Raw genomic sequence first — 15,777 nt, forward strand, 5'->3', positions numbered from 1 at the left:
ACTGGAAAGAGAGGCCCATTGGACATGCAAACTTTATATGCCCCAGTACAGGAGAATGCCAGGGCCAAAAAGTGGGAGTGGGTGGGTAGGGGAGTGGTGGGGAGGGTTTGGAGGACTTTTGGGATAGCATTGGAAATGTAATGAGGAAAATACCTAATTAAAAAAATATATATATAAAAGAATAAATCAGGAATTTTCTTGTTAAGAACGTACTAGAAATTGTAATAGGTATCCTAAAACAGTGATTCTCAGCCTATGGGTTAAGACCTTGTTGGCATCGCATATCAGATATTTTCATTAAAATTCACAATAATAGCAAAATTGCCGTTAGGAAATAACAGTGGAAAAAATTTTTGGTTGGGGGCACCACAACATGAACAACCGTCTTAAAGAATCATAGCATTAGGAAAGTTGACAAAGGTAAGGACTTGAGCATGCTAAGCAAGTATTCTAACACTGAACTTTACTGGCTTAGAACATAAATTTACTTATAAGATTCTCAAAATTAAAATTAAAATGATACTACAAAATTACATTTCATTTATCCAAAATGCTGCCACTGTTATTTTCTCTCTAAATGTCATTTATTTATTTGTTTATTTATATCTCAGGAAACTCTCACCCAGAAACCACACTGTAGGGATGTTCAATACTTTTGTCCTGATTTCTTCCCAGTCATCTTAATGTAGACAAGTGCTCAATCTTAAGCCCTATAAAATTAATATGCGCATGTATATATATATGTTATATATTGTTACATAACATATATTTATACTGCTAGTATATATTATATGTGGAGGCTGAAAGGACTTGAGCATGCTAAGCAAGTATTCTAACACTGAACTATACCTGCATGTTTATGACTTTTTTTGCTGTTGCTATGAAGATGGGAACAATGCCCTTTCTACTGGTAATAAACATTTGAAAATTGCTAAGCAGAAGTAGGATGTGCAAAATGTCATATTTTAAAAATTACAAAAAATAAGTGTCTTACGATATAAACCTCTTGTATATAGTTATATTAATTGATGGCAGAATATGCATGTCACACCACTACTAGCAAAATAATTTTACCTATGAACCATTTATTAGTTCCTGAAATCTTACATTAAAAATAAACTTTGTCTGACACATGTTATTTTAAATGCTGATTGTATTTTATTTGTCTCTGGCACCCACTTTTTTTAAAATTTTTTTTTGAGATTATAACTCACTGAGTCACTCAAAGGACAGGGGAGTGAACATGAAAGTAAAAGGAAGACTACCTAATTAAGAGTAAAGGCATTAATGGTAGTGGAAGGGGAATAAGAGATAGTAGTATGTACATGGATGAAAATATTACAATGAAGCCTGGTATTATGTTTAATGTATGCTAATAAAACAAATCAAAATCAACAAAATTATATTTTATTATATTATCCACCCTAAGAATAAAAAAGGCTCAAGTGTATGATAAATAATGGTATTCCCAGAGGAAATGTGTTAAGTAAGGCAGTCTCTCTATCTAGCCTTGGCTTGGCTCAAATTCACAGAGCTCCACCTGCCTTTAACTCATGAGTGCTGGGCTTTAAGCCATGTGCCACCATGCTGGCTCCTACAGTGTCTTAATTAGTGAAAAATGCCAATAATAGCATGAGACACAAAGCTCACATGTGTGCTACCATCCTTTTGTTCACAGTCCTTAAATAATCAGGAAAATCTGACATTAATATCAAGCCATATTAAATATCAGAACAAACAAGAAAGTTTTAGAAGATGAACTGCTTTGGAGATCTTAAAGCATAGGGTAGGAAGGGACACATTTTGAAATGTCAAAACCATTGCCCAGGCAAGTACTCATTGTTTATCTTAAAAGTCAACTCACAACAGAAAAGAAAAAAAAGTCAATAAGGAATACAGCAGAAGAGCTGGTGAAACTTGAAAACCATTAGAGGACAATGAAAACAATTCAAGCCATAATGTTTTTTCTGTTTTTAAAATTAGAAAGCTTAAAATTAAGACACAAAATCCATTTTCTATATTATACAGAAATTAATACTATATAAAATAGCTATCTATATTACTTTTATTTTAAAAGTGCTGCTACTGCAAGCTTACATTTTTGTCCAGTAAACTTGAACTTTATTCACATTTATAACCACTATTGTAAATGTCTTTTTAAAAAAATGGTCATCAACATGAAGATAAATACTGTCAAGTTTAGTTGGGTGGGCAGGAAAGGATGTGTGGATCTGGAAGGAGTTGGAGGATGGGGGTTTATTATGATCAAAACTTACATGAAACTCTCAAATAGCTGATAATATTTTTATGGTACTTAAAAACCTGCAACAGAGGAGCTAGGGAAAGTACTCAAGGAGCTGAAGGGATCTGCAATCCTATAGGTGGAACAACAATATGAACTAACCAAAACCCCTCCCCCCGCCACCGGAGCTCCTGTCTCTAGCTGTATATGAATCAGAAGATGGCCTAGTTGGCCATCAGTGGAAAGAGAGGCCCATTGGTCGTGCAAACTTTATATGCCTCAGTACAGGGGAATGCCAGGGCCAAGAAGTGGGAGTGGGTGGGTAGGGGAGTGGGTGGGGGAGCGTGTGGGGGACTTTTGGGATAGCATTGGAAATGTAAATGAAATAAATACCCAATAAAAAATATGAAAAAAAAAACAAAAAAAAAATCCTGCAACATGTATCAACGGAATAAAATGTAAGATTCAAATGTATGATAGGTCATATTGGAAAAATAGCAACAAAATGACTGGTATTATTCATTAAAAAAAAGAAATGGGCAAACTGAATGTGTAATCAAATAGAATTTTCATTACATAGGAAAGCAGTATATGGATGAACTACAGGACTAAATGAAAGAGTTGCCTATATACTTGTATTATTTCCTTACTAAATACAGAAAAGATTCAAATGGAGGTGAATTTTCAATTTATTTCAAAATGTAAAAACACTGCAGAATCAATTGAAAAATTTCAAGTAAATGGTTAATAAATATAATTGAATATAATAAATACAAATTAATACAAATAAATAAACAATAATAAATATAGTTATAGGAATTTAAATACTGCTACAAATATAACATTGATATTTGAGAATAGATCCATTTTTATTCTATTATAAATGATATCAAATTTCTTTGTTCATATATCAATCATACCCTGGTAATTTATATATATATATGTATATATATACATATATATATATATATATATATATGTGTGTGTGTGTGTGTATATAATTTTTTCAAAACTTTAGGCAATGATTTTTATTCTATAAACACTGTCCCAATTTCACTATAGTAAGCTTGATCGTATAAATTTTATTAAAGTATAAAATAAGGGAAAAACTGGAAAAAAATTCTTGTGGCCACTTTTTAAATATCTTCTTGGATATAGATTTTACTGCAAGTATTTAAACCTTTAAATTGTTTATTTACCTTTCTGTTTTTCCATATTTTTTTGTGTTTGTGTGCACATGTATGTGCCCTCTAGCACAAACTGTATGTAGAGGTTAGAGGAAAAAATTGGAAAATCATAGTTTTCCATGTGTGTCCTAGGGCTTGAACTCCGGTTAACAGGCTTGGTGGCAAGTACATTTGTTTACTGAGTCATCTCAATGGTCTATATTTTAATTTTTATAGCAATTTCTACTCCCTCTTTTAAAGGCTGTTGCTTATACTCCTTGAAATATTATAAAGAAATAGAAAGGAAAGACCTCCAGGGCAGAGACAAGAAGTTCACTGAATTCTGTTTAATGTTTTCTAAATTTCCGTTTTCTCAATTCAGTGAAAGTAATCATCATCATCCATGACATTGTATCAAATTTATGAATTTTGAATTTGTGAACTGGCTATATCAGTTCTTTCTTGAAAAGCTCTACCTTCAGGCAATAACATACATTTTTAACTTTTAACTTATTAAAAGTTAAAATTTTTTCCTATTTGATTGTATATTGGTGAGAATGATATTTGGAAGTGCTATGTTTATACATTAAAATAAATCTGCAAGTAAACAGTCTACAAAGTTGAAATAATTTTTCATGATTTCATGAGGACTTTTAACACTTTACAAGCTCCTAAAATTTCCCTGGACTAATTCCTCTTTTTATTGGTATGATATTGAAAAACTGAAGTTTCAAAAACAGGATAAATGTATATACTGAACAACTTAAAAAGCTTTCCCTTAATTTATTTGCTTACTTATTTTATATCCTAATTGCAGCCCTCCTCCTCTTCCATTTTCCTTTCTCCTTCTCCTCTGAGAAGGAAAGCCCCATGCCATGGATACCAATCAGCCCTGGCACATCAAGTTATAGCAGAACTAGCTGCATCCTGTCCTATTGAGGCCGGACAAGGCAGCCCAGGGGAAAGAGATCCAAAAGGAAGCAACAGTGTCAGAGACAGCCCTTGTTCCACTTGTTAGGAAACCCACATGGAGACCATGCTGCACATCTGGTACATATGTGTAGGGGAACTAGGCCCATCTCATGTATGCCCTTTGGTCTTTGTGGGCCAAGGTAGATCTTCTTATGGTGTTCTTATGTTTACAGCAGCTTTATTCATAATAGCTAGTAATTGAAAACAACCTAGGTGTTACTCAACTGAAGAATAGATAAATGAAATGTGGTTCATTTACACAATGGACTTAGCTATTAAGAACAGAACATCTTCTAAATGTAGCAATGTGCAGAATGTGAGAAAGAAATTCTGTACCATGTGTTCTTCTCAGAGAGCTAAACCGAAAGGCAGCATTCTCATGGAGGAAGGTCTTCCAGCATTGGTCAATTGCAAGACCCTTGGGCTGTTCTTTATCTAATTAAGAAACAAAGAGATATTACAATTCAGTATCACACTTGAGAAGATAAAATTCTATGGAAATGGAAATTAAATTAAGTCCCTTTGAGACTTAGATGAGTATGTTTCAAAGTAGGTTTTGACATAAAGTTGAAAAACATACTCAACATTAGAATTGGTTTCCTATGTAGTACTAAAATATTTCAAAATACATTCACAACTTAGTGAAGTTTTAATTTTAAGTACTCAAATAACAGATATGGAGAATCTATCCATCTAAAATGGATTATAGCACTTAATGTATACTATGTATATATCTATTTTATGCAATATTAATTATGAAATTAAACCCCAGTGCAAACAAGCACATACTAATATCTATATAAATGCATAGGGTGGCAAAAATTCAATATATACATAATTGGAAGGGAATGCTGAAAAATTTTTAATCATAGAAGTACATGACTCAAAAATGCTTTGAGTTCATTATGTAACTATCAGTGTTTTAAAAGTGCAGTCTAATGGCAAACTGTATTGGAATAGCTCATGATGACAAGACCTTAACTAGAACTAATAAATCAGAATAAAAAGTTATAAATATAAAGGTATGTAAACATTAAGTAAAGATAATTAAAGTGATTATAAGCAAGTAGAGCCTTAGATTATTCATCTAAAAGTGGATAAAACAATTGTTCTATTTTACTTTACAGTATATAAAAGTGTTAGCTTTTTATTATAAACAAAGCAAAGGCAGACAATGCAACTAAATTGAACATCAAAGTTCTTTTGTTGGATGCTATAATTTTCCAGTCATAAATCTCAAAATACTAGTTTTCTTCAAATATATAAAATGTGAATGTAACATTTTACCCTCAGTGTTGTTTCTCCTACACTATTGACTGAAGCACAGTCTAATCTTATTTAAAGATTTTAACTAAATCCCTATTCTTACATTTAAATTTATATACAGAAAACTGCATAATATTCAGAGAATAGCCATTTCTGTAAGAAACAATAAAATGCTAATTTGTAGATATAATTTATTGCTTCATTCATTTATACAACTTTTTAGATACATTATTATATAAAATTCCACAGAAAGAATAGAACAACAAATGAGAGATAAGTGTATTTGTTATCCATATGTGATATAGTTTCAAGATGTTTATGCAATAGTTTTCAGGCCACAATAGATCAATAGTGAATAACTATATTTAACTCCTGTATTACCAGCATCCATGACAAGTGAAAACACTCACTTTGGAAAGAATAACACTACCAATTAAAGGAAGTTCTGATACTAAAAAGTTCATAAATGAGCAGGTCTGGAATTGGTGTTAGAAGCAAGTGAACCAGTATCTATTGATATTTGAACCTAAGGAAGTGGTGATAGGAGCAAGGGAACCAACATCTATTGACCCTAAACATCTATTGCCCCTAAATTAGTACTATCTATATCTTTAAGACCTGCCCTGGTTTCTAATGTTTCAATTCATACTGTTATATCCTTATGTAGTTACTCTCCATTTCCTTAATTATCAACAGGATAGACATTTGGGAGAAAGAGTTTGAAGACAAGGACATAATTACTAATGAATAAAGTGATTGTTAAAACTGAATCCATGGGCACCTACCATTCAGCAGACATATATGTCTAAGCCAAGCAAGGTCCATAAAGGATTCCCTAACATGTGTGGATTAGGTAAAGTCCCCAACTGATGGCAGAATGGAAAACCAAGGTGTCAGAAGAGCTGACACAACAAGAAAGCAGTGGCATTAAGGAACATTGCTTAGAGGCCTTTGATAGAGTAAAGGCCTCTCCTCCTTTTCACCTGGCATCCAAAGGACGAAAGGAATCTGGCATAGGGTACTCTTATTTATTGCCTTAAGACTGGGATTTACACGAGCCACCCAGGACTGACATTCAGGTGATCCTGAAGAAGACATCTTGACATGATCAGCTCAAGATCCTGGTCAATTTAGGCATTGTATACCTCTGAAAATATCTTTTTAAAATTTATTTTTACTTTGCACACATTAGCATTTTGCCTGCAAGCATATCTGTGTGAGAGTGTCAAAGCCTTGGAGTTGGAGTTATAGACAGGTGTGAACTGATTGGTAGTTCCTGGGAATTGAACTGAGGTACTCTGAAACTCTTAACTACTGAGCCATCTCTCTAGTGCCACTTTTGAACAATTTCTAAGGCTGATTTCTACAACTGAAAAATAGTTAATTTTAACAGTTGTCTGCAAAATTTAACATAGTCACGAATTCACGGGGCTCTAGGGTGGGGCATAATGGATTTGTAACAAATCCTAAGTTCCTAGACCATTTAAATTTTTCCAGAAATTTTTATGTCTCAAAAATACTCATTGGTGATCTGCATTAGAGAATTTTCACTAATCCTAAGAGTATTTTGGCCATATCCTCTGTAGCTACGTTTTGAATTATCATAGAGTAATATATGCATTGACCCTTGAATCATTTATTTTCTATAGCTTGACTTCCATAATTCTTAACTGAAAGCTCTCTTTCAAAAGCCTATCTTCTTTCTATTGTAATTAGAGAGAAAATTATAAAATATAGAGAACTATAAAGTGACAATCAGGCTTCATAGGTCAAAAAAGTGTCTTCCTGATATAAATAACTGACAACAGTTTCTCAAATTTTATAAACAGTCACATGCAGTATTCTATGAAATGTTTTCAATAACATCTCCAACAAATCATGATGAACATTTCTATGTCATCTGAACTCATAAGTATATGAAATACCCAGAGAGTGAAGTTGACTCAATAAATTTCTTAGTGTAACAGGTAGAAGGTGTAGAAAGTACAGAGATTTGGGGCTCCTTCAAGTTACTTCCTGAAGAGACTTCAGAGTTCTCAGAAAAGAAAACATCTAAGTCTATTCAGTTACTCTTTAGTACTTCCTCAATCAAGCCTTTTGTTTTGTAGATTTAGGGAAGTAGTTCTGCCCACTGAGAAGCTATATGCAAAGATCCTTAAGGATTTGCCTTTGGAGACTCAGGCTTTCTTTCCCACTCCTCCATTTAATGGCTCCTAATGGTACTGTGATCAAAAACAAGTCCCTTAAGCATTTAATGTTTACAACTGAATATAATGAATATGTTATGGGATTCCTGTTTTAGAGTTTTCTTGGAAATTGTTATTTGAGAAGTGGTCTTGGGGAGTTCAGAAGTCAGAAACAAAAAGGAAACAAATCTATGACTAGTATACTATTACTTAACTCATGGCTTCAGGGGATTAAGTTTCAAATTACATAGGGAACTATGGACCTACAATGAATACACAGTGCAGGAACAGGGATATATGGACTGATATTTATCCACTATTTCCTGGCATCCATAGATTGACTGACCATCAACTTACCCTGAGTGGGCAGAAAAAGCTATTTTAGTCAAAGGAAGCAATTAGAAAAATTGTGTTGTTGGCAATTGAATGGGCACCCAAATTAGCACTAGTCTAATATTTTCTGTCTTAAAATAGCTTGAAAAAAGTGCAGGTGAAATGCTTAGTAAAGAATTAGTCACAGGTTATGTCTGAATAACCGATGATGAAAGTGTTTAACTTAGTCTAAATATAATTGCATATCAACTATTCAATTTCAAGTGAACAAAATATATTAACCAAGCAACATGTTAAAGTTAGGTTCACATTCTCATGTGTAAATTTCAGAAGACAACGAGGATTTGTATTTTAGTGAAGCCATAAATACTCATGAATTATTCCCTTGTAAATGTGTGTGTGAGTATTAAAAATGTTTTCAATTTCTGAGTCATATACTACAGTCAAATACTTAAGTACAGAACAATTTTAATTTGGGCATAGCTAAATACAGATCTGAAATAAAATGTGTCAATAACATAAAATGCCTTTAGAAACATTTATTTTATACAACATATTATAGTTACTTAGAAACAAAATAACTGCATGAAATGGTTATGCTCCTTAAAGTACCAATATTTTTCTCAGATGTGGGAGAAATTTGAAGAATGTACCACATGATTTCCATATACTAATGTCACTGACTTTTCTACTGTAACTGGCTTCAACTTCCTGGAACCGAGCTTCTTGACTCTAATCTACTCTCTCTGTCTGTATACAATGCCTACAAATATTTCTGGATTTAGACTTTAAAATGCTGCAAAATCAAATTTATGAATGCAAGAAGCACAGATTCTCTTGAAAACTCTCAACTTTTCTGCGATAAATGAAGCATGCTTCCCATGTAGGTTCTACATTGAAGCTTATAGTTTTGTGTGTTAAACCTGGAATAACGGTAGAACTCAAGAAACTAGAATGAGGCTATTAGTGGTTTTAGGGAAGAAAAGTCTTTAAGGGAAGAGGTATGGTAGCAAACAGGAAATATGAAAATGGAGAGGTGGAATAAATGGGGTGGAAAATTGCAAGCAGGGAGATGGGTAGAGGGAATAGAAGAGAAGAAAAGAATATGTTAGAAGAATATCTGCTATATTGTAAATCCGTCCATCCATCCATCCATCCATCAATCAATCCATCCATGTGCAGTAGGTTATTAAACAAAATCTCTAGTGCCAAGTGTGAAATACTTCTTGTCTGTCTGTCTGTCTGTTTGTCTGTCTATCTATGTATTATGCCTACTTATCGATATATCCTTCCATATGTAGTGGGTTATTAAACAAAACCTCTAGTGCCAAGGGTAGAATACTTCCTTTTGAGATTTTGGACAGGAAGATCTCAGAATCCCTAACAAGGTGTCACTAGAATTTCTATAAACTTTTGCATAATAAGAACTGGAATATTTGAAAATTTTCATAAGAATCTTATATATCAACTAACTCATATCAACTTAAGAGGTGTGTTTTAGCAAACATATCTTACCTCTTATTTATATGCTTTTATTTGATAAGATGGTTTTATTTTCTAATGAAAAAAGACATATCTATAAAGTTTAAGAAAAATAGCATACTTGTTAATATGAGATCAACAGAAACATCTTCATTGGTAGGATTTCTGAAATGTATCATGGCAGATGCCTGAAGACCAAGAATAGTGGTTACTCTTTTCGTTTCTATAGGCTTGGGGTATAGTCCTACTCCAAACAGGTAGAATTTCCATTCTTTAAACTGTTTTAAAAAAGAAACAACCATAGTTGAACATATATTTGACTTTCAAGATTTATAAAAACTTTTATTGTTCTGTCCAATGTATGAATCACATACTGACATTTTCATATAAGTAAGCATATTCCCCTGCATGCACTATTACCACTGACTTTCTTATTCCCCATTCCCTTTTGTTGTTACTTTTTATCTCCCTAAATAGTTTTGATTCTACTTTTATATCATATGTACACATATTATATGACTACTACTGCCCTTATCTCATTTTCAGTTATTCATCCAGTTGTACATGTCAGTTCAGGTAGATACTATCAAGCAAATCCAGGAAGAAAGAGAAATTTATATAAAAATTTCCACAAAGGTTATGAGATATTTCAAATATTTATGCTTCAAAAATAAATTATAAAGCTTATTTTAAAATTTGTTCTTTAGATACTTGGGCACACATAATATATATTGTTCATACAGAAGTTCATTCAATTAAAATTTTATGAACTGCTTTTACTTGCAAAAGATGTCAATGTGATGAATAAATAAAAAAGATGTAGGTCATTCGGGGATAACAAGGGGCATAAAGGGCACAAAGGTTAGAAAGAAAGATTGGAAAAGTTAAAAGGTCTGGACTTAGCAGGTGAAGAGATGAATTATTGGTTCAAATTTAACCACTGAAAACTGGAGATTTTCAGCATGTAGACAGTGAGCACTTAGACTGATTGGAATATTGCTGAGTGTTCAGCTGGTTTAGGAAATGTTAAAATGAGTATTTTGTTTGTTTGTTTTATTTTATCTCACACCTGAGAAAGAACTTATTGTTCTACTTCTAGGTTTAAAGACTACAGCATATCTTATTAGCTGTTTACAGATCAGTAATATACTACTGTACTTTAAAATATTTCTTTAATGATTTGCAATGAAAGTGGCTTATTTGCAAAAGATACAAAAAGATGAACTGAACTTACATATGTACTTTTTGTGAAATCCATTAAATTAGCTTTGTCTGGGAACATACTAATCATACCTGAGTACAATAGAAGTTAATGCATGTTTCATGACCATGTCTCCCAAGTCTGGATGGATGAAAGTAAACAGAGAGCTCTGTGGTAGAGTGGGGTAGGAGGACCAACTGTGAGAATTCAGAAAGACAAGAAAATCAAAAAATCAATACTTTTTTGAGGTGGAATGTTTGTGTGCCAAATCTATGAATGGCTTGGGTTTGCATGATAAATTTTAGGAGTTACAAAAATTTGTTTTGTATACCCATTCTACAAATATTGGTTATACAGGATGTGATGAGTACGATTTGTTATGGTAGTTCTCAGACCACATTCTTTCTCTAGACAATGATCATGCAAGACTTACTCACTATGTATTAAGATGTCAGGATTACCATGGAAATAGGTACTTTATTTAGGAATTTATAGCTTTTGAACATCCTATGGCACAGGCCAAGTACCTATAGGAACCTAACATAACTTTGTCATTGTTAAAACAAATGAACTCTTGATAAACATCAGTATAATTTTTATAATTTTTTCACTTCATCCTGCTATATTCATGGTACTAGTTGGTGGTGTGTAAAATAATGTTTCAATTCTTTTTTAGGGATAATAAAAGGAAACAATGATTAAATTAAAATGTACAGAAAACTTGAGTATCATATATAATTAACATATTACACTGGGGATACTACAATTTGTAATACCAGTGGATATGGAATAGCAGCAACACAGTGCATGACAAAGACATTTTACACTAAGGTAGAGTGAAAAATGAACTTCAAGCACAATGAAGCAAAATTACAATCCAATAGCAGCAATCAATTCTTGTAAAATGTAGCACTTGGTGTTTAATAATCTCTGATAGTAGTTATGAAACACAAAAAATTTAATAAATATTATTTAAATAAAAGTTGTAAACAATATAATTCAGGAATTTGAAAATAAAACATTTTTATGATTTTCATGTGTTATTGTATCTATTATCAATTGGTTAATTATGCTTATATATAACAGCTTTGCCTCATATATAATATTTGGGTTATTGCTAATATTAGCCTTTTTAAGTTTAATGCCTAATAATGATCGATAAATTAGTAAAAGAAAAATGGAGTCTAAAGCCATGGATAAAGGAATAAAATGCCTGTATTTTTAATTATACAATTATTCAATATACTGTCTTTGTTGCTTTGAGGACACGAGATTTGCATCTTCTGTAAAAGCACACACACACACACACACACACACACACATATATATATATATATATATATATATATATATATAGTGTAAGAACTCTACTTTTAATGAGGAATTTAAAGTACAGGCAAACTATTCAATGAACTCTATATGCTTTATAATTATTTATGCCATTAAGTGACACATTTAAACATGTTTTTTTTTTTTTTTTTTTTTTAGAAAGGGTTTTTCTGTATAGCTCTGGCTGTCCTGGAACTCACTTTGTAGACCAGGCTGGCCTCGAACTCAGAAATCCACCTGCCTCTGCCTCCCAAGTGCTGGGATTAAAGGCGTGCACCACCACCGCCCGGCTACATTTAAACATGTTAATTCTAATATATTTTTAAATATTAATGTGTACATATAAACTAAATATAGCAAGCAGTGATTTTTAAATTTGATTCACTGCTTAATTGTTAAATTGAGTACTAATTATTTTATATATGTTAGTATAATTATAGATAAACATATACACCTTAACTTCTCATGCAGAAAATTTATTTTATTTATAATTTCATACATATATAAAAAGTACTTTGATAATATGCTCCATTAACTAACCCCTCCCTTTAAGTCCTCTTATTTAAAATCTCAGGAAGCCTAATGTATAATTTATGTTATATTCCCTTATTGTTTTTCCAAGCCTCATAAACCACATCTCAGTTGGCACCAAGAGACAAATATTAAGGTATAAAGACAAAAAAGTGTCTTCTTGTTCAACAGCCTTTAAACTCTAAAGAGTAAAGGCTTTTATTTAGAAATATGTGCCGGCAGAGGTCCAGAAGAGGTTCTTTGATAAAAAGAAACCACTGTAATTATTTATTTTTTGGAAATAGTTCTAATTTTTCTATATTATTATTATTCCTCAGCTCACTCCATCTAGCCTTTTTTGTCAGCCTCATGAGTAGCCAGAGTAGCTATGATTAGAAATGTAAGCACACAACCATGCCTGTCTTAAAATTATCATACTGAAGTTTACTTGAAATGGATATGGGGTGAAATTTACTGTATATAATTGGTGTCTGGTAGGTTGTAAATGTGATTACTTGTTAAAACTTAACTTCTTGTGTACCTTAGGGAAACCAAAAATGATTTAGGCTCATTAACTTAATCATATTCTTCATGATCCCAAAATGAGACAATGGGATAGACATGAGCAGAAGATGAGCAAGAACTTTCTAAGAATCTGAAAGTGTAGATAGGGGCAGGGCTAGAAACTCACAACGGTTTTAAAACACTTGTTTTTAGCTATACAATAGCTGTTCAGATAAAATTATATTACTCAGAGACCATTATAAAATCTGATTGATAAAATGGCTGAAAAAGACAAAATACAACCAGTGTATTGACTATAATTTACATATATAATTTCAATACTATATCAAAATGAGATTGTTAAATAAATTACAATTCATGAGCAAGTATAAAAGAGAATAGAATATAACTTTTTAAACATCAAAATTTAAATTATTATTAATGATTCTAATGATAATATTTCATTAGAATTCTAAAAGTAGAATTAGAAAATGCTGTTGTAGAAATCAGTTTAATGGATTTCTGAATGTACTTACTGGTAATTTTCTGTTAAGCTCGATGACAAAATTTATAGGATTACTGTTCCTTATTCTCAATTCTAAAGTTTCATGCGTAGGATTATATAAAGGAAGGGTTTGAATGATGTTGCTAGGAGGAAAATCAAAAGTAGCAAATTTGGTGATGTTTAAACTTATCAATGATATCATAAGATTTTTCATTTTTAACTGAATTTTATCACCCTTAAAAACCTACATTATTGCATAATATTTGCATATGTTTGTGAGAAACAATATCTAATTTGATTGTAAAATAAATACATGTCAATACAAATTAAAAATAATGTTCCACAATGAGGGAATTATAAAATGCTACTCATCTGTCATCTATAGAAATTAATCAGAGATAAACCAAGAATTTTCAACTGAGGAATACTGAATGGCTGAGAAACACCTAAGAAAAATGTTCAATATCCTTAATCATCAGGAAAATGCAAATCAAAACAACCCTGAGAGTCCACCTCATAGCAGTCAGAATGGCTAAGATCACAAATTCAGGTGACAGCAGATGCTGGTGAGGATGTGGAGGAAGAGGAACACTACTCCATTGCTGGTGTGATTGCAAGCTGCTATAACCACTCTAGAAATCAGTGTGGTGGTTCCTCAGAAAATTGGACATAGTACTACTGGAGGATCCCACAATACCCCTCCTGGGCATATACGCAGAAGATGCTCCAACTTGTAATAAGGACACATGCTCCACTATGTTCATAGCAGCCTTATATATAAAAGCCAGAAGCTGGAAACAACCCAGATGCCCTTCAACAGAGGAGTGAATACAGAAAATGTGGTACATTTACACAATGGAGTACTACTCAGCTATTAAAAACAAGGAATTCATGAAATTCTTAGAAAAATGGATGGATCTGGAGGATATCATCCCAAGTGAGATAACCCAATCACAAAAGAACACACATGATATACACTCACTGATAAGTGAATATTAGCCCAGAAGCTCAGAATACCCAAGATACAATTTGCAAAACATATGAAACTCAAGGAGGAGGAAGACCAAAGTGTGGACACTTCAATTCTTCTCAGAAGAGGGAAAAACACCCATGGAAGGAGTTTCAGAGACAAAGTTCAGAGCAGAGACTGAAGGCATGACAATTCTGAAACTGCTCCACCTGCAAATCCATCCCATATACAACCACCAAACCCAGACAGTATTGCAGATGCCAACAAGAGCTTGCTGACAGGAGACTGATATATAGCTGTCTCCTGAGAGGCTCTGCCTGTACCTGACAAATACAGAAGTGAATGCTCACAGTAGTCCATTGGATGAAGCATAGGGTCCCCAATGAAGGAGCTAGAGAAAGTACCCAAGGAGCTGAAGGGGTTTGCAGCCCCCTAGGAGGAACAACAATATGAACTAATCAGTAACCCCAGAGCTCCCTGGGACTAAAACGCCAATCAAAGCAAACACACGGAGAGACTCATGGCTCTAGCTACATATGTAGCAGAGGATGGCCTAGTTGGTCATCAATGGGAGGAGAGGCCCTTGGTCCTGTGCAGGGTCTATGCCCCAGTATAGGGAAATTCGTGGGCCAGGAAGTGGGAGTGGGTGGGCTGGGGAGCAGGGGGAGGGCAAGAGATGATAGGGGATTTTCGGAGGGGAAACTAGGAAAGAGGATAACATTTGAAATGTAAATAAAGAAAATATCCAATTAAAAAATAAATTAATCAAATGATCCTAACAATGTTATGGAACACAGACACACATATCTAGTGATACACACACACACACACACACACACACACACACACACACACGAAACTCAGAATTTGATATTGAATGCAATTTGGAAAATATGTAGCTTTGATAAACTGAAGTCAGATAGGAAAACATGGTCTTTTAATCCAATGTGACTTCTGTTCTATAATATTTACTTCAAATATGATCAGCATTTACAGCTTAGGCTGTATCGGGTTATTTAGTTCCTATGGTGTGGCACCAACTCTAACTATGTTTGAGTATAGAAAGACAACTTTTCAGATGTTTCTGATGTTCACATTGTTTTTTTTTTTT

At 33.0% G+C, this 15,777-nt stretch overlaps 1 protein-coding gene across 1 annotated transcript in view; it reads right to left on the minus strand.

The window, feature by feature from the left end:
* The window catches only part of Cfap47 (cilia and flagella associated protein 47), a 238,201-nt gene that overhangs the window by 39,459 nt on the left and 182,965 nt on the right, over positions 1-15,777 (minus strand). The window contains exons 54-57 of the mRNA XM_021153316.2: positions 13,728-13,839; positions 10,941-11,045; positions 9,769-9,925; positions 4,717-4,815 (exon numbers count right to left, since the gene is read on the minus strand). Coding sequence (XP_021008975.2) covers positions 4,717-4,815; positions 9,769-9,925; positions 10,941-11,045; positions 13,728-13,839 — 473 coding nt within the window. The remainder of the gene's footprint in view (positions 1-4,716; positions 4,816-9,768; positions 9,926-10,940; positions 11,046-13,727; positions 13,840-15,777) is intronic.

The sequence above is a fragment of the Mus caroli genome, chromosome X (genome assembly GCF_900094665.2).
Source record: "Mus caroli chromosome X, CAROLI_EIJ_v1.1, whole genome shotgun sequence".
Classification (NCBI taxonomy): Eukaryota; Metazoa; Chordata; class Mammalia; order Rodentia; family Muridae; genus Mus; species Mus caroli.